The sequence below is a fragment of the Myotis myotis genome, unplaced genomic scaffold (assembly GCF_014108235.1).
Source record: "Myotis myotis isolate mMyoMyo1 unplaced genomic scaffold, mMyoMyo1.p scaffold_m19_p_19, whole genome shotgun sequence".
Taxonomy (NCBI): domain Eukaryota; kingdom Metazoa; phylum Chordata; class Mammalia; order Chiroptera; family Vespertilionidae; genus Myotis; species Myotis myotis.
Genome location: NW_023416323.1, coordinates 17446021 through 17463284, shown reverse-complemented (window position 1 = coordinate 17463284; position 17264 = coordinate 17446021). Strand labels below are relative to the sequence as shown.

Sequence of the window (17264 nt, the reverse complement as noted above, 5' to 3'; positions counted from 1 at the left end):
CTTCTCGTTAATAACCACTGGTGGTATTGGAGCCTGTTCTTCCACATTTCCCTCCTAACGTTAGCAAGGAAGCTTCAGCCTGATTTTCCTTAAGTAAGCCCTTCAGGACATAGTCTGCTCCCTCCAGCTGCCCACGTTTAGGGACATGGTGACCCAGCAGATGTGAGTATGGTCGCTGCTCTGCCCAGCAGCCTGCGTGATCTCGCCAAGTCATTCACCTCACTGTGAAACGAGCCAGCTGTGGCTTTCTAGTCCAGGGCATCTTCTAGATCTGGATTCCCATGATTAGAGTAGCATCACTCATCCCCAGCGAGCGTTTTCCCTCCCCTGTTTCTCACCTTCACTGGTGTGGCTCTCTCTCACATGCCATCGCCATCTTTGCCTTCATCTGCCTTCGTTTGTTCTGGATCCCTGTGCAGGCGAGGGCACTGAGTTCTACGAGGTCAAAGCCGCCTAATGGCCAACATTTTTCCTATCTTTTTTTCTTTCCTCTTTAAATGAGTCATTGTTTTTCCTCAAAAACTGCTTGGCCAAAACTGAGTTCTAAAAGTTTAATAAAGGAGTAAAATTACACACACACACACACACACACACTCACTCTTATACTAAATGTCTGAACCAAAGTCTGCTTTTAAAAGACAGAGACTTGGACTTTTAAATGACTTAAAGTGATTCCAGCAAAATACAAAGAAGCAAACGAATGAAGCAGGAGTGGCAATATTTCTATCCTATAAAGTAGAATCGAAGGTTAAGCATACTGAATGGGACAACACAATTCATTATGCAATGCCACAAAAAGTATCATCTCTTAAAGAGATGAAAACGAAGTCTGCATGCAGCAAACAGTATAGCAGCTAACCGTCTAAAACACAAGCCCTTCCCCAAAGGTAAGACGTACAAGAACTTGATACAAATGGAATAATAACATAAAGCTGCCTTTCCCTACGTGTCAGGGCCTTTAAGAACACCACCTGCAGGTTTTGTTATCTCCATCTGACAGAGCAGGAAAGTAAGGTCAGAATAACCTGTCCCATAACCTGCCCAAAGCACACAAGCTGGTACCTGGCGAGGTGAGATGCCATGAGGTGTGTCTTGCCTTCGGCTCTCTTCCTTCCATCCCGTTGTGCCTGAATGTACCTGCGCTCATGGGGGCACTGATGTTAGCACGCCTGAGGCGGAAACCTGTGTGAAGGCTTGAACTCATTCTCTAGAGTGTTGAGTTTTGGGAACCACGTGCTCATGGGCAGAGCTTGGCACACAACAAGTGTTCAATTAACGTTTGTTGAAGAATGAACTCAATGAAGATGCCACAGTGGTCAATACTTACTCTTCAGACAGCAAGAGAAGGAAGGAGGAGAGGGAGACAGAACAAGAGAGGAGGAGGCCGGGCGGGGGGGAGGAGGGGAGGAAGGAAGAAAGCTACCTCCGTCCCAGAGCTTCTCTTCTGGCCTTGGTTTCTAGGTCACTCACTCTGTATTCTGGGAAATGGTGATGTCTTTTGGAAAGTGTCTGTTTAGCTAAGAGATTTATTTTGGGAGCGTTGTCTCCAGATCTTCGAAGGGCCTCACAGGGCTACAGTCCCTGCCTGCTCACCCAGTGTACTTGGCAGACCCCTCGCTTTGTAGTGAGCTGCAGGCAGGAGAAGCATCAGGGTGTAGCCCGAAGCACAAGGTCTGGGTCAGAAGACAAGAGTTCAAGCCCCACCTGTGGCATTTACTAGTTGGGTGCGGGGGGAAGCCCCTCCCTGTCCCCCCCCCCCCACCCCACACTGAATCTCAGCGTTCTTATCTGTCCTCCCTGTCTCCCTTGGTGGTTGGATTTGTTCTTATGCATCAGAATCCCCGGAAGGCTGTTCCAACAGACTTCCGGGCCCCACCCCAGCAGTTCTGACTCAGTGGGTCTAGGGTAGAGCCAGAGTCCCCAGCGATGCTCACACACTGGTCCGGGACTGCACTCAGAGGACCACCAGGTGAGAGATGACCGTCCCTTGAGAATTTTCAATAATAGCGTGACTGTGATGATTAGGGTGGTGGTCTTTGCCTGGTTACCAAACATCTACTGAGCACTGGCTGTGTGCAAGCCTGCGTTCAGCCGCAAGCCTGCGTTCGGCCATTGCTTCATCTGCACAATAGCCCGTTGATGAGGTGGCCCCTGGAGCAGAGGGTGCAGCTCGCTGGCTCTGGGTGGCGGTCGGGGCTCTGCTGTTTGCCACTTAACCTCCCCGAGCCCCAGTCTGCCCGACTGTCAAGAGGGACCACTAAGAACACCTACGTTGCAGGGTTGTTGGGAGCTGACTGTATCAGTGCATGTGAAACACTTTGAGCAGGGCCTGCCTTGGGGACGCTCAGAACTGTAGCTGATCCCCCTTTACATTAGGAAATAGAGACGCTGGGGCTTAACACGCCCAGGGCCACGCGGGCAGCGTGGAGCGGCTCCAGCCTCACGGAGGCAGATCTCGCTGAGGACCATTGTCAATAAACAGTCAGATATTCGTGTGACGTGGGGCCCTGCGAGGAGGAAAGGGACAGCCTGTCCCTGTACGGTGAGAGGAGCGCTGTGGGAGAAGGGGGGGAGAAAAGGGAAGAACAATGTTTGCCCAGCCTGGGGGATGAAGATGTGTGTAGATAAGGGCGAGCACTGGGCCTATCGCGTGCGAAAGAGCAGCTGTGGGTGTGAGGTTTGCGTAGGCCTGGCCATGGCTTCGTGTTGCCTCTGGCATCCGGAAGTCCTCCAGCGGAGGAAAGGCCGGTCTCAGAGGGCACACAACCGGAGGGCACCGCCTCTTGGCAACCGTTAGTCATGTACAGCTCACCAGGCAGGGCCTGCAAAAGGGCCAATGCGGGCCAGCAGAGGTGTTGGTCCCCCTGGAAATAGCCCCGGGGCCCCACTTCTGGTAACTTGGGTAGCAGGGTGAGCAATACTGGGAGAGAAAAAAAAATGCCAGTTCCGCTGCCAGTGAGAGCAGTAAGGGCGCTGTGCCCACGGACAAAGCTCGCCCGCCAGCGCGAACACAGGGGAGTCCCAGCAAGTTCGTTTCTTTCTCGTCTCCCTGCCGCTCTGAGATGGCTGTAAAGGGGTTGCTTCTGCAGCTTCGAGGGCACAGACCCTGTTGAGAACTGGGAAGTTGTGGGTCCTTTCTCTGGGGGTGGTGACAGGATGACAACTGTCCGGGTTGGCCTGGGACGGAGTGGCTTCCTGTGCTCAGCACTGGCCCCGGGAAGGTTCTTGCTGGCCCTACAGGTGCCCAGAGCTCTGCCTGCACCCCCAGGGCCTCACAGACCCCTGCGGGCCACTTCGGGCTAAGGAACCTGCCCTCATTTCGTTTATTCATTGAAGAAGATGAGTTGAGTTGGGGCAGGACTTAAGGAATTGGCCTTCAGTTAAACCAGGTAAATCAGTCATGGGAAGCAAGAAGTCCAGTTCTCCAGCATTTAGTATGAATGTGCATGGGTTCTGGGCTGTCCACCTTTTTTTTTTAATCCTCACCCGAGGATATTTTCCCATCGATTCTTAGAGAGCGTGGAAGGGAGGGAGGAGAGAAAGGGGGAGAGAGGGAGGGAGAGAGAGAGAGAGAGAGAGAGAGAGAGAGAGAGAGATCAATTGGTTTTATTTGTTCATAGCCCGAGTTACTTGTTTTTGTTTGCTTCACTCTGTGAAGGCAAGGTCTTCCTTTTGTTCCCTGTGGAACCCCCCTGCATCTAGGACAGTGCACGGCACAGAACATTTTTGTTGAACAAATGAATGAATGAATGAACGAATGAATGATGTCGGGTCTCTCTGGAGAGACCCCTGAGGAATCAAGGCAGTGATGGTCCTTTCCTCAAGGTTGGCACGGCCACCAAGCAGGAGGCTGACCCCCAGCAGGAGGCTGACCTTCACCCCGGAGCCTGACCCTCGACATTGACCACAGCTCTTCCTGTGCTTTCAGACCTCGAGCATCTGTAAGACGGCCGTGCACGCGGGAGTCATCAGGAACGACAGCGGGGGCTACGTGGACGTGATGCCCGTCGATAAAAAGAAGACGTACGTGGGCTCGCTCAGGAACGGGGTCCAGTCTGAAAGGTAGGATTGTGCTCCTCGACTCTCCACACCCAAGGCTGGCAGGGGTGCCCCGGGGGGCCCGGCAGAGGGCCCAGGATGGTGCCCGTTAAGATGAAACTCAGGCAGACTTGCATTAGCTCTTACCAGAACACCCCGAGAAGCCTGTACTTTCCTCTTCCTTTCTCTTTTCAAAGCAAGAGCTTGTCTCTTTCTATTACCAATGCACAATTTTTTAGAAAATTTAGAAACATCAGAGGAGTCCATAGGAAAATAGCCATCCATCACCCATCACCTGGGGGAGTTGCTGTTAGATGTTTGGTGCCTGTCCCTGTGGTCCCTTTTCTATGTGTGCATGTGTGCCTGTCTCCCCCTACCCCACAAACAGTGGGATCAAATTATAGTTACACTAGAGGCCTGGTGCATGAAATTCATGCACTTGGTGCAGTGGAAGGGGCGGGGGAGTCCCTCAGCCCGGCCTACACCCTCTTGCAGTCCGGGACCCCTCAGGGGATGTCTGCCTGCCAGGTTAGGCCCGATCCCTGAGAAGCCAGGCTCGCTGCTCCTTAGCGCTGCATCGGAGGCGGGAGAGGCTCCTGCCACTGCTGCTGCGCTCGCCAGCCATCAGCCTGGCTTCTGGCTGAGCGGCACTCCCCCTGTGGGAGCGCACTGACCACCAGGGGGAAGCTCCTGCATTGAGCATCTGCCCCCTGGTGGTCAGTGTGTGTCATAGTGACCGGTTGTTCTGGTTGTTCCACCATAACGGTTGCTGGGCTTTTATATATCTAGATAGTGGTTAGATATAGCTCCATAATAATATACTTACATATTGTTACATAAATGAGAGCGGAGAGTCTGGAGGCTCTGCTTCTTACCAGCGTTGTGACCTTGAACAGCCGCCTGATTTCTTTCAGCCTCAGTTTTCTCATCTGTGATATGGGGATAACAGTAGTCTCTACCTCACAGGGTGGAGGGGGGATTCCCTGAGATGATGCCCAGCTCTCTTTAGAAGCCCACCGGCCGTACTGGGGCAGGACCCGCCGCAGTGACCTCACTTTAAATACATCGTTAGCAGCCCCATGTCCAAGTACAGTCCCATTCTGAGGGTGCTGGGGCCGGGGCTTCAGGATGTGGACTGGGGAGGGGGCTCAGTTCAGCCCAAACACAGGGAATGCTGAAGACTTTACATTTGAGGGCCCTCTTTAGAAAAGGTGTATGAAGTCAAGAACATAAGATGCGCTAAGGCCCCTTGAACCTGAAGGTCTCGTGGCTCCATCCTCCTCCCCTCCTCCCGGAGCGCGCTCAGCCTCCGGGCGGTGCTGTGTGTGAAGACCTTACGGAATCCCGTGACGGGAATCGCACACACTGCTTCCCAGGGGCCCCTGCGCAGTCCCTGCCCTCAGCCCGGAAGCCACAGCTAACTGCTCATGCAATTTCTCCCTCAGCATTTGCAACCTTTGTTTGGGGAAAGCTTAATGAAGGGAAATTCCATTGATTTAACGGGAGGGAAATGAAGCAGCTGATGAGGTGGAATTTCCTGGCCAGGCCGGGAAGAAATCCCAGCGCACCAGCCTATTGAGCCCTTTAAGAGAAGCCACGTGGTAGGTCGGCCTCTGTCCTCTGCCTGTACTATCCTGAGGACATCACAGCAGCTCCCAGGGCTGCAAAAGGGCTTATTGTGTGGCCTCCAAAAGGCGGGTGTCTGGGGAGGGCAGGGGGCCAAGACGGGGTCCCAGAATGGGCTTCTTGTTCACTGTGACGCCCCCCTCCCCATGAGGCCCGTCATTCCTTCTCTCTCCCCAGGGACCCACCTGGATGGCCACTGTTATTATGAGCATCTGCCAGGCAGCCTTGCCCAGGCCCAGCGTGGCCGAAGCCCGCTGCACTGTTCAGAAAGTGTTAGTGAGCTTCCATAGCGCCCCCCTAGCGGGGACTCTGCTCCCCTCTTCCCTGGACTCCTCCCTGCCCCACACCCCGCATCCTACAGGCTGGAATCTGGTGGTGTTTGGGCAGGTTACTCCACTCTCTGTGCCTCGGTTTCCTCCCCTGTAACGGGGGAAATGATAGCTCCCGCCCCCTGGTGGAGGTGAGGTGGGGAACTCATCGTGGGCTCCCCGGGCCGGCAGCGTCCCAACCAACCAGGTGCTGGTTAGAAGAGCAGATCCTCGGCCGCCTCAGACCTGAGTCAGAAACTCCAGGAGGGGCTCGGCTGGCACACTGGAGGGCGACGGCCGCTACTGTGACGGGGATGGAAGGGGACCGTGTCCCTGGCACACGTAGCCAACACTGTACATGATTCTGACATTTTGCCATCATTTACTACACACGGTGAGCCAGGACCTGCGCTGGGGTCCAGGGCACCGAGATGACAGGGTCCACCCTGCACGTACGGAGGGAAGAGGCTAGACCAGAGGGCACGTGGGGCCGATGGCGTTTGGGACCCTGCTGCACTGTGTGTCCTTGGGTAGGCAGCCTCCCCCAGCCGCGGTCCCGCCGCATGAAAAGGTTGCTGTGACGATGAATGAGACGGTGTGTGCAAAGCGCCTACTGGTGGCTCATAGTGAGTGTCCGATGAAACTGGTGGCCCTTCTAAGGTCTGCTGTGTTCCTTCTAAGGTCTGCTGCGAACCTCCAGATGCTGTGGCTCTTAACATGGTGCCAGTCAACTTGATCATAAGAAACAGCCTTAGCTAGATTACCTTTCTGGACAAGGAAGAGGCTTGTTAAGGAATGCAATCTTTCCTCTTGCATCCACCCTCCCAACATGCACTCACATCAGACGTCTTACGCGGGGTGAGCCTTAGTGTCCAGGTACCAGGACCAGCAGGGAACCTGCCTGCCCTCTGCCCTCGTGGGACTTAACAGTCTAGACGGGGACAGACGTGGAAATACGGTAGTAGCAGGGCACTGGGTGGTTCTGCTATAGAAGGAGGTGCAGGGAGCTCAGTGTGTCAAGCAGGACCCCGACTTACTGTCCAGAGGTGCCTGCTCGGTGACGTGGCTGCAGCAGATGCTGGACGGCTCCAGGGTGGCCCTGCCCCATCTCCCCTTGTTCAGATGGGGCCTCAGCAACCCCTGCACAGAGCCCAGGGCTGAGGAATTTCCCCAGAGCCTGTTCCCCTTAGGGATTGTGGGGATCAATCTGGGCCAGAGGGTGGCTCTGTCCCCAACGTCGGCTGGGACCCTGGAGTGGTCACAGTCAGTCTCAAGGGAGATGTGGGCCCTGGCCATCGGCAGCCCATTCCCAGCAAACTGGGTTCTAAGTGTAGGGAATCCTTCAATCACTCAAACCAATAAAACTCCTGAACAGCACTGCCAGCATGTGGCCAACAGCTGGTCCTGCTTCAAAGTGGTATCGGTTTAAGGGTGGGGAACGTCTGGCCCTCGGGCTGTAGAAGGCCCAAGAACTCATTTAGTCTGGCCCTGCCAAGGCATTCAGGGTGAGCTGGTCAGATGTTTGACCAAATATAGCAGGCTAATTTTTAAGTTGATGATTTTGCATGGCCTGAAAGCGATGTTAGAAATACCCACATGGCCCTTGGCAGGAAAAGGTTCCCCACCCCTGGTTTAGGCAATGACTTTTCTAGAAGAGGATTTCCTGAACGTTTTGAAAGGTGGCCGTGCCGAATTAGGACAGCGCAAGGGGACAGGCACCTTCTCTCACACATGCGCCCGTGGAGGATAGCGGAGGAAGGAAAGGCGTCAAAGAGAGCTTTTGATGTTGGGACTGGGCTTTGTGCAAGTATTCTGAGGAAGAAGCTGGACGTCTGGGTGAATATTAGTTCAAGACGTTTTCTTAGACCAGGACCATTTTTAAAGGCAGATTTCACAAGGAGATTGGGAAATATGCCGCCAGTGACATGGACAACTCCTCGATCCCTCCCAGGACAGGTCACCCTGCTCCCAGAACTGCCAGCTGTCCTCTCTCTTCAATCCAGTCTGCGTTGTGCAGCGCCAAATGGGGATCTTCTCACTGACGGGGGGAGCCTCTAGGGCTCAGCCTGAACTTTGCAGCTCCTTGTGGACCTGCAGACCCTGCCTCCGAGGGGCTCCCACTGCCACCTGGGTTAGCCAATGCCATCTTCAGGGCTGGCCTGGCCACAGCCCGTCCATTTAGGATAACAGAAAGGGGTCCCACGTCCTGAGTCCATATCCCAGCTGCACCTGGAACAGGTGTTTCATTTGGAGCTGATTGTGTCACCTCTCAAAGCCCTGGTTGCCCCCTGAAGGTGGGAAGAACCTTACAGATCCCGTGGGATGACTGCAAGGAATGGATGACAAGTGAGGTCTTAGGATGGAGGCGCACCTGTTGTATAGTGAGTGTGCTGGGCAGGGCCGCTGGCAGGAGGTGAATGTTAGCGCCTGGGGCAGGGTGATGGCCGTCAGAAGGCTGGGAGTCATTAGCCAGGCAGAGACGGGGACACCACCGGAGGCTGCAGACCTTTCCCAGAGCACCTTGTCAGGGAGGTGAGAGGCCCCGCATGAGCTGAGCCAGCCAAAGGGACCCCCCCCCCCACCCCGCCCCTTCCGGAAGCTTCCCAGGCTAACCCGGCTCTTCCAAGTTCTGTGGGGAATTTTCGTATTTGTTTCCCCTCCCTCCTTCCTCCCTTCCTTTCCTTCCTTTCTTTTTCCTTTCTCTCTCTTTCCCCTCCTTCCTTCTTTTTAAAATAAGATTAGAGAAACTTCAAAAAATACTGCAACTAATTTTAAGAAATTACTGTCACTGGAACTCCAACACCTAGGAGGAACCACTCCACATCCTGGTATGTTTCCTCCCATTTTCTTCTGATTACACACAAGCACCTTATTTTTTAACTTTTTTATAAAATGGGACCGTGCTATCCGTCTCGTCCTGTTAGCTCCTCCGTCAGCCGCAGGCTGTGAATGTCGTTCCAAGTCAGGCTCGATGTCGCCACACCATCGTCTCCGTGGCTACACACTGTTCCCTTGCGTGGACAGACCATCATTTCCCAGCCAGTGGACATCGTGTTGCTTCCTCTTTCCTTTTGTTAAACAACATGGCGAAGAACACCTTTGCACAAGCCCGTGTGCTGTATTGACACTTTCTTTAGGTAACTTCCTTTTGGTAGAAGAGCACAGCCGCCACGCGGATCTCTTTATATAAGGCACAGGGTGTCTCTCTCTCTCTGCTGTTTATACCCTGACCCCAACGGCTCTCCATTGCAACGGAGAACAAAACCCCCGCCTCTTACCACGCAAGGTCACACCTGTGGCCAGCCTGCCCACTTCTGCACCCTCTCTTGGCGCATTGCTCCTCCTCAGGACAGCACTTCCCTCACTCGCTTTCTCTCTGCTCCTCGAATGTGCCAAGATCATTCTCACCGTAGGGCCTTCGCTGGTGCTTTACCCAACCCTGGACGCTCCCAGCTCCTATACATTCCTGCGGCTGGATCCCCCTTGTCATTGGGACCTACACACATGCCACCTCCCTGAGGACGCATTCTACCCAGAGCCTAGAGCCGCTTTCCTCCTCCCCCATCTGATGTGATCCCGTTGTCCTGGGTTTTATTTTCCTCCCAGGACCCGCCTCTCTCTGAACTATGGCGTACACATAGTTAGCTGCTTATCTCCCACCCCCCGGCTGTAAATGGTATGAAGGCAAGAGCCCCATTAGTTTTGTTAACCCCATATCCCCAACACCCAACCCAGTGCCCGGCACATATCCGTCAACATTGGTCAAATGACAGACAAATTGCTGGGTCAGCAGTTGGTTCAGAACTAATTGAGGGATTTTTAATACCCTTTATATGAAAATTGCTCGATACCTTTTATGAAAATTGCCAAGAAATGCTTTGTCAATTTACACTCCCTTCACATATGTGTGGGAGTTACAAGCTAATCCAAAAAATAGAATCAGAGGTCAAGATTTAGGAAGATAGGTTATCGTATGATTTCTCAAATCACACTCATTTCAAACATGCACAACTGTCAGCTTACCTGGAGGGCCTGGCGCTCAGTGAATAGCTGAGGTGTGCACAAATGGACCCACTGAAGGTTCTGAGCAACCCAAACGAGGGGGATTCTCTGCCCGCGGCAGCGCATGGGCCACCCTGGCGTGGTCTCCCTGACCCTCCAGCAGTCAGCACGGTGTCTGATGTGCTAATGAACACACGCCAGTTCAGTGGGCCTGCTCTTGCCTCTGAGGAGGATGAGTTGCTCAGTGGGGCTGCTTGGTAGATCCAAGCAAGATGTCCAGGTACCAGGTACCCATCTGGACACCAGTCTGAATGGCCCCCTGGTCCCTGGATTGTTTGGGGCCCTGGGAATGGGAGAACCCCCTGCCCCATCAGGAGTCAGAGGAGAGCCACGCCCTGGTCATTTTCTCCAGTGTGGCTTGCCCACCACGTGGAAGAGCCAACTGCCTTGTGGCTCTGGGTGGTTCTTCCAGACGATTCATTCGGGCGAAGAATCCAGGGAAATCTTGCAGCCCGGAGGCCCGAGGAGGGCCTGGAATCTGAGCTCTCCAGAAACCAGCAGGGCAGCCGGGGTAACCCAGCCCCTGTGTGGCCACTCTCCCTCTGAGTCGTCCGCTGGACAGCTGGCTCCCAGGCCCCGTGGCCAAGCATCCTGCTCTCTCTGGGCCCTTGGCCTTCCCTCACAGCTCCAGCTCGCCAAGGGCTCCTATCAGATCCACATTTCAAAGTTCAATCCCAGGGTAGCCAAAGCCTGGACTTGCCACGGGGAAAGGGGAAAAAAGGAGGAATTCCAGCAGCCTGTTCCTGAGGATCCCTGACCTTGCGAACAGCTTGAGGTGGTGGGTGGGGGGGGGGGGGGGGCAGGTCTCTAGTCCAGCAGTTTCCAATCTGGAGGGGGGGCTCTGAGGAAATCATGCTTGGGTCATGGCTGGGCTTTCATCTTACACTCAAACGCATGCATAATGAGTAAAATGCAAATTAAAACTATTTGGAGGCCATGCCCTGGCTGAGATCGGCTGAGAACACAAAGCTAGATGATTTGCTTGGTGGATGGGAGTTGTCAGCTGGTAGAATCTTTATGGAGGGCAATTTGGCGAGCTTCCCAAATTACAAATGCCCACATCCTTTGATCCAACAATTTCACCTCCAGGAGCTTGTCCCCAAGCACCCTCCTACATACGTGAAAAGCCACGGACAAGGTTGTTCTCCTTAGCACTGTTTGCAAAAACAAGAGATTAGAAATAACTAAATACCTATTTAAAGGCACTGTTACCTTAGTATAATACTTTAATACAGGGGTCCTCAAACTTCTTAAACAGGGGGCCAGTTCACTGTCCCTCAGACCGTTGGAGGGCCGGACTATAGTTTAAAAAAAAAAAACTATGAACAAATTCCTATGCACACTGCACGTATCTTATTTTGAAGTAAAAAAACAAAACGGGAACAAATACAATATTTGTATTTGCATGTGGCCCGCGGGCCGTAGTTTGAGGACCCCTGCTTTAATAGAACAGAAGACTATACAGTTGAATAAAAAGCCTGAGAAAGCTCTCTATGTGCAGACAGCCACCAGCAATGGCTGAAAGACAGACAGTAACAAATGCTGGTGAGGGTGTGAAGACACCGGAACCCCCAGGGATTGCTGGTGGGAATGTACAATGGTGCAGCCGCTGTGGAAAACAGCTGGGCAGTTTTTTAAGAAATTGAACAGGCCATTTAACATACAAACCAGCAACTCTGCACCCAGATATCCACCCAAAAGAACTGAAACAAATGCCCACATAGACACTTGTACACAAATGTTCATAGCAGCATTATTATTTTTTTAATCTTGATTGTTGAAATATTACATACCAGGTATGTCCCCTTTTCCCCCCAGTGGCCCTCTCCAGCACTCCCTCCCCCCACACCCCCACCCCAGGCCTTCACCACCCTTTAGTCTGGGTCCATGGGTTATATATATATATATATATATATATATATATATATATATATATATACACGGTCTTTGGTTGACTATCTCCCACCCACCCAACCTCCTCCACCTTCCCTCTGAGATTTCGTACTCTGTTCCACGTTTCCATGTCTCTGGATCCACTCCATTAATCAGTTTATTTTGTTAATTAGATTCCACATGAGTGAGATCATGTGATACTTGTCTTTCTCTGCCTGACTTATTTCACTTACATAGCAGCATTATTTATAATAGCCAAAGGTGGAATCTAAATGTCTATCAACTGAAGAATGAATAAACAAAAGTGGTATATCCATATAACGGAATACTATTGGGCAATAAAAAGGAATGAAGTACCGACCCTGCTACAACATTGGTGAACCTCAGAAACGTTATGCCAGGTGAAATAAGCCAGCCACAACAGGCCACATGGTGTAGGACTCCATTTCCATGGCATGTTCAGGATAGGCAAATCTGTAGAGAGAGAGTTCCCAGGTCCTGAGAGGAGGGGAATCTATAATAATAAAAGCCGTAATATGCTAATTAGACCGGACAGCTGAACGACCTTCTGGATGTCCTTCCTGACGAAGCCGTGGCAGCGGGGGCCAAGGCAGAGGCAGTTAGGGGCGATCAGGCAGGCAGGCAGGTGAGCGGTTAGGAGCCAGCGGTCCTGGATTTCAAGAGGGATGTCCGACTGCCAGTTTAAACCAGCAGTCGGATATCCCCCGAGAGGTCCCAGCTGGGCTGAGGGGACCCCCCCCCCCCCCCCCCCCCCGCCCGTGCATGAATTTCTAGTTGATTATAAATGGTCATGAAAGATCTTTTCCAGGGTTGCCGGGAGGGTGGTGGTGATTGTAATGATTTAAAATAAGATTTGAGATGATTGCATAATCTCCTTGCCTGAAAAATGGGATACATAATGGTACCTACCAGGGGAGGAAGGTAAAAAGGCTCATACAAAGTGCTTGGCACAGAGCTCGGCACAAAATCTGAGTGCATTCGGCGTGCCCATTTTAATGACAGCAGCACATGCATTATTGTTATAATGCCAACCGGTTAATCTGTCAGCCAGATGGCCACTATTTGGGCTGACAGGTGTTAGTAAAAACCAGGCAGGAGTGTTGGAGGGGGAATTCAATTCAGACAGACTGGGGCCAGTAAGTCCCAGAGTTAAAAGAAAATAACTTAACAACCCTGACCTAGATTCAGACCCAGGCAAGGAGAATGGAATTTGCCAGCTGTTCCTGGCGGGGGCGGACTCTGTTTCCAGCAGCTGTGGGGAGGTGTCCCTCGGCCCCGGTCCTTCCCCCACGGGGACACACGGGACACCCAGCTCTTCCTTCCCCGCTCAAGTCGCTGTGGAAATCCACCCTCCTCAGATAACACGCACTCCCCTTCTTTTGCAGCTTGGAGACGGCTCGGGACGGAAAGGCCTTCCGGATCTTTGCTGTCAGGCCGTGAACTTGCAGTGCCGGGGAGAAGGGGGTCTTCCAGAGGGCTTCTGGGTTTTGCTTCTTGTTTTTATTTTATCATTTGGGGGTGGGCTGGGGATATGGAGTGGCAGGAAACTTCTCTTGAGTGGTGTTGAATGTCACGTCCTTCGCGCCTTTATTTCATCTCTGTGCCGTGGAGAAACAGCGTCCTCTGGGGCCCAGCCGGCACCTGGTGACTGGTCCTGCCGAGGCCTGGCGGCCTCCATCTGCCGCCCCCTCTGCACAGACAGTCACTCAAGATGCTCCTCCTCATGTAGCCTCATGGGGAGCGAGGATTCCAAACCCGCGGAGAGAGCACCAGACTTGGGGATCCCAGGTTGAGGCCTTCAGGGGTGCAGGAGGAGGCAGGCTGAGCACACGCAAGGGGAGTTTCAGGAATGGGGTAGAAGGTAGTTATTTAAAAAAAAAATTAAAACACAGTCCGTTCAGATCAATGGAGAAAAATGAGTTTAATGTTTGCTGGTCAGACAAATGGGCCAGAACAGGGGGCTGGGGAAGCGAGACTCAGGCTCCGCCCTGGCAACTGTCCTGGCTGGCGTCCTGCCGCGGGCAGGCTGATTCTATAAACAGCAGTGCTGGTTTATTTAGAGTTCAGTAGTAACTCCAGAGATTTATCTTGTCTTTGTCCTTCCCTTTGTCCATGTGGCCATCTGCTGTCGTGACGTTTGGTCTCGTTGAGGACTAATGAACCAGGACCCCTTCTTTACCCCCTACCCATTGTGGCTCACACGCCAGCCCAGACTAGCTTATGTGTCATAGTTCACACCGGGGTATTTGCTTTGCAAGCGATTCTGTTTGAAGCCCACTTAAAAAACACACACAAAACACTCCTAGTCTCTGTTGGTTTCACCGAGACATCTAAGAACAGCCAAAGAAGGGGTGTTTGGTTGCTGCTTTTAAAAAGTGACAATTAAATGTGCAGATTCTCCTTCTGTCAGATGACCTATTTTTTAGCAGTGAGAGGAACGGGTTCCTTAGTACCTTCTTCGCCGAGGTTAGCAGCTCTGGGAAGAGGAACAGCCTGTGGTTATGAAATGGTCCTGCGGCATAATAACCACAAGAGAGAGGAACACTCTAGAAGGATTCCTCTTCCTGTTTTTGTGGAACAACTCTTGCCAAATGTTCCTGCGACTCCGAGGAGTGTGGTGCTCTCTGGCTTCCTTCACTTTATAAAAGTTCTTCATCAGCCCAGACCAAAACCCACAGTGAAATAAAATACCCTTTTGTAAATAGTGTTTCTTTACAGAAGGTAAAATTCCAGCATCAGGCTGGCCAGTAGATCACTTTTGTGAGCACCAGTTTTCAAATTTGATTTCACTCCCCATCAAAATATCTCAAAGGCAAAGGAATCACCAGGAAAAAAAGCAAAACCAAAAAACAAAACACAACTGGTGCGTTGAATGCATTCTGAATTAATGCAAAAACTGAAGGGGAACAGCTTCTCCCCTCCCCGCTCCAGGGAGTTTGTATAAGCAAAAAGCTCTTCGCTGCGTGGAGCTGAAATGTGTGGGGCCATGCTTTTGCCGTGTGCGTTGTGGGCTTGTAGTAACTCATAGGTTCTGACTATTCAACCCCATGTGTCAGAGTGAAAGCATTTGGTCAGCCTGTCAGATATTGTGTCCGGTTCCCTGCAAAGACCTGAGTCCTCAGAAACTTTGGGTAGTACCAGCTCTGCTGCTGGACTCCTGCGCGTCCGTCACCAGCCTTTGGTGGCTGTGGCTGTGCTCTGTCCGGCCTGCAAGGCTGGGCTTTTAGAATTAGTGACAGCCCACGGGGCTTTCCGTGGCTTCTGAAGCCTCGAGCCCGAGGCAGACCCTGAGGCTCCAGAGTCAGCAGACCCATCACTTTAGATTACGCTCCCAGGTCCCCGAGTGCCTCCGTGAGTGGGCCCATCGGTCGCGCGGCCTGCCCAGAGCCAGACCTTGTATCTTTTCCATCCTCACGAACATTTCGAAACTGGAACCGTTTTCCTTCTGAAAATGAAAACCAAGACCACAAATCATAAGCCCTTGTCATCAGGGACCACCTCTAACTGTGTTTCGAGGTGGTGCCTGCTTACACCCATTGCGCCATCAGCGCTTAACCCATAAGAAGATGGAGAATCAGGCCAACAGGGTTTCTGGGCCTCCTGCCCCCGACACGAAAAGTTTCAGTTTCCTCCAGACTTCTGTGCCTTGTGTTCTGAGATTTCATATCGTCTGTAGGCTCACTCGGCCCGCAGCTTACATGTGTGCTTTTTTTCTATGAAAAATGATGTATTTTACTACTTCCTATGTACAAACGTTTACTGTAAAAAAAAATGTTTTTTGTGCTTTGCATGAACAGGGACCACATTGCTATTGTCTCAATAAAACTGGTTTGATTTCTAAAACATTCCTATGACGTCTCTTTTATGGAGAAAGCGCAACAGTGTGTAAAATACAACTGTGGAAACCTCCTCACAGGCTGTTACCTATTTTGCTTACGCGGCTTCTACCAGGAAGGAGCGTGGCGGGATGCTAATTACTACGGTATTTCCAGAGGCTCTGGGAGACCCCCACCTGATAAGCAGGACAAGGTGTCGTTTAAAGTGTGCGAATCACAGGGGGTGGGGGACTTGCCAAATTCGGATTCTGGTCCAGCAGGTGTGCAGTGGGGCCGGCGCCTGCATTCCTCGGGAGCTCCTGGTGATGCTGGCATGCTGATCCCTGTCCTACTCTGAGAGGCGAGTGGTGACAGGCTCAGCCTCATTCTGTCACTGTCTTAATCAGCTGGGGCTGCCATAACGAAAGACCACAAACTACTCAGGGGCTTCAACAACAGATTGTATTGCTCTCAGTTCTGGAGGCTGGATGTTCAAGATCAGGGTGCTGGCAGGGCTGGTTTCCCCTGAGGCCTCTCCCCTTGGCTTGTAGACGGCCACCTTCTTGACTGTGTTCCTTTTCTCTCTGAGTGCATCCCTGCTGTCTCTTCTTATAAGGACACTAGTCCTACTGGATCAGGGCCCCACCCTTAGGACCCCAGTTAACCTTAACTACCTCCTTAAATACAGTCAAATTGGGGTTAGGGCTTTCACATGTGACCTTGGGGAGGGGAATACAATTCAGTCTCAAATAGTCGCCTTCTTCACAGCCATCAGGCCCTGTTCATGGGCTCGCAGCCCCGTGTCCCCACGTGCTCCAACGCACCGTCGCCCACAAGCGCTGCTGGGCCCCTGGCTGACCCTTCTCCTCTCGCCATCAATGCTCCACCTTCGCTTTCACGGGCCCTCTATTTCCTTGATGGGGGGAGAGCTTCCCTCTTTTCTAAATATGGCGAAGGCTTTTTAGGTGGTAATTTTACAGTATTAAGTAACCAATTGTGTGAATGAATTGCCACAATCACCGAGATTGGATAATAATGACTGATGTGTGGGAACCACTGGTTTCTGACAAAAGCATTGTCAGGTTCACAGAAAGGCCCCCATGGGCAGCTCCCCAGGGTGTTGGAGAGCCTCCCTGTCCAGCCGCCTCCCTCAGAATCTGCCGCCTTCCCAGCCTTCCCGGGGTCTAATATCCCAGGGTGCCCCCCCACCCTGCGCCCCAGCACCTTGTCCCCAAACCTCCGGCCTGTACGTGTTGCCATGACTACTGGAGAAAGCGGGGGGGGGGGGGGGGAGCAGGGCTGGTGCTTCCTTTTTGCAGAATTCTGGGGTGAGGCAAAGGCCGCGAGAGTTGTGTAACTTCACGTTGAATGCTGCAGTACCTTGGTCCCAAGTCATGCTGCTTGGGGACCTGTGGAGAGCAGCTACAGTGAGAGGGCACAGTCCTCTCATGGCCACGTGCAAGTCCCAGCCCACTTATAGCCAACAGCTCTAGTTGTAAGC

General features: G+C 52.4%; 1 protein-coding gene across 2 annotated transcripts in view; it reads left to right on the top strand.

Annotated features, from left to right (window-relative positions):
* CRISPLD2 (cysteine rich secretory protein LCCL domain containing 2) overlaps positions 1-15793 on the top strand; it is a 63366-nt gene extending 47573 nt beyond the window's left edge. For both annotated transcript variants that reach the window (XM_036345627.1, XM_036345628.1), the window contains exons 14-15: positions 3929-4062; positions 13334-15793. In XM_036345627.1, coding sequence (XP_036201520.1) covers positions 3929-4062; positions 13334-13388 — 189 coding nt within the window. In that variant the 3' untranslated portion in view covers positions 13389-15793. The remainder of the gene's footprint in view (positions 1-3928; positions 4063-13333) is intronic.
* The last annotated feature ends 1471 nt before the right edge of the window (positions 15794-17264 follow it).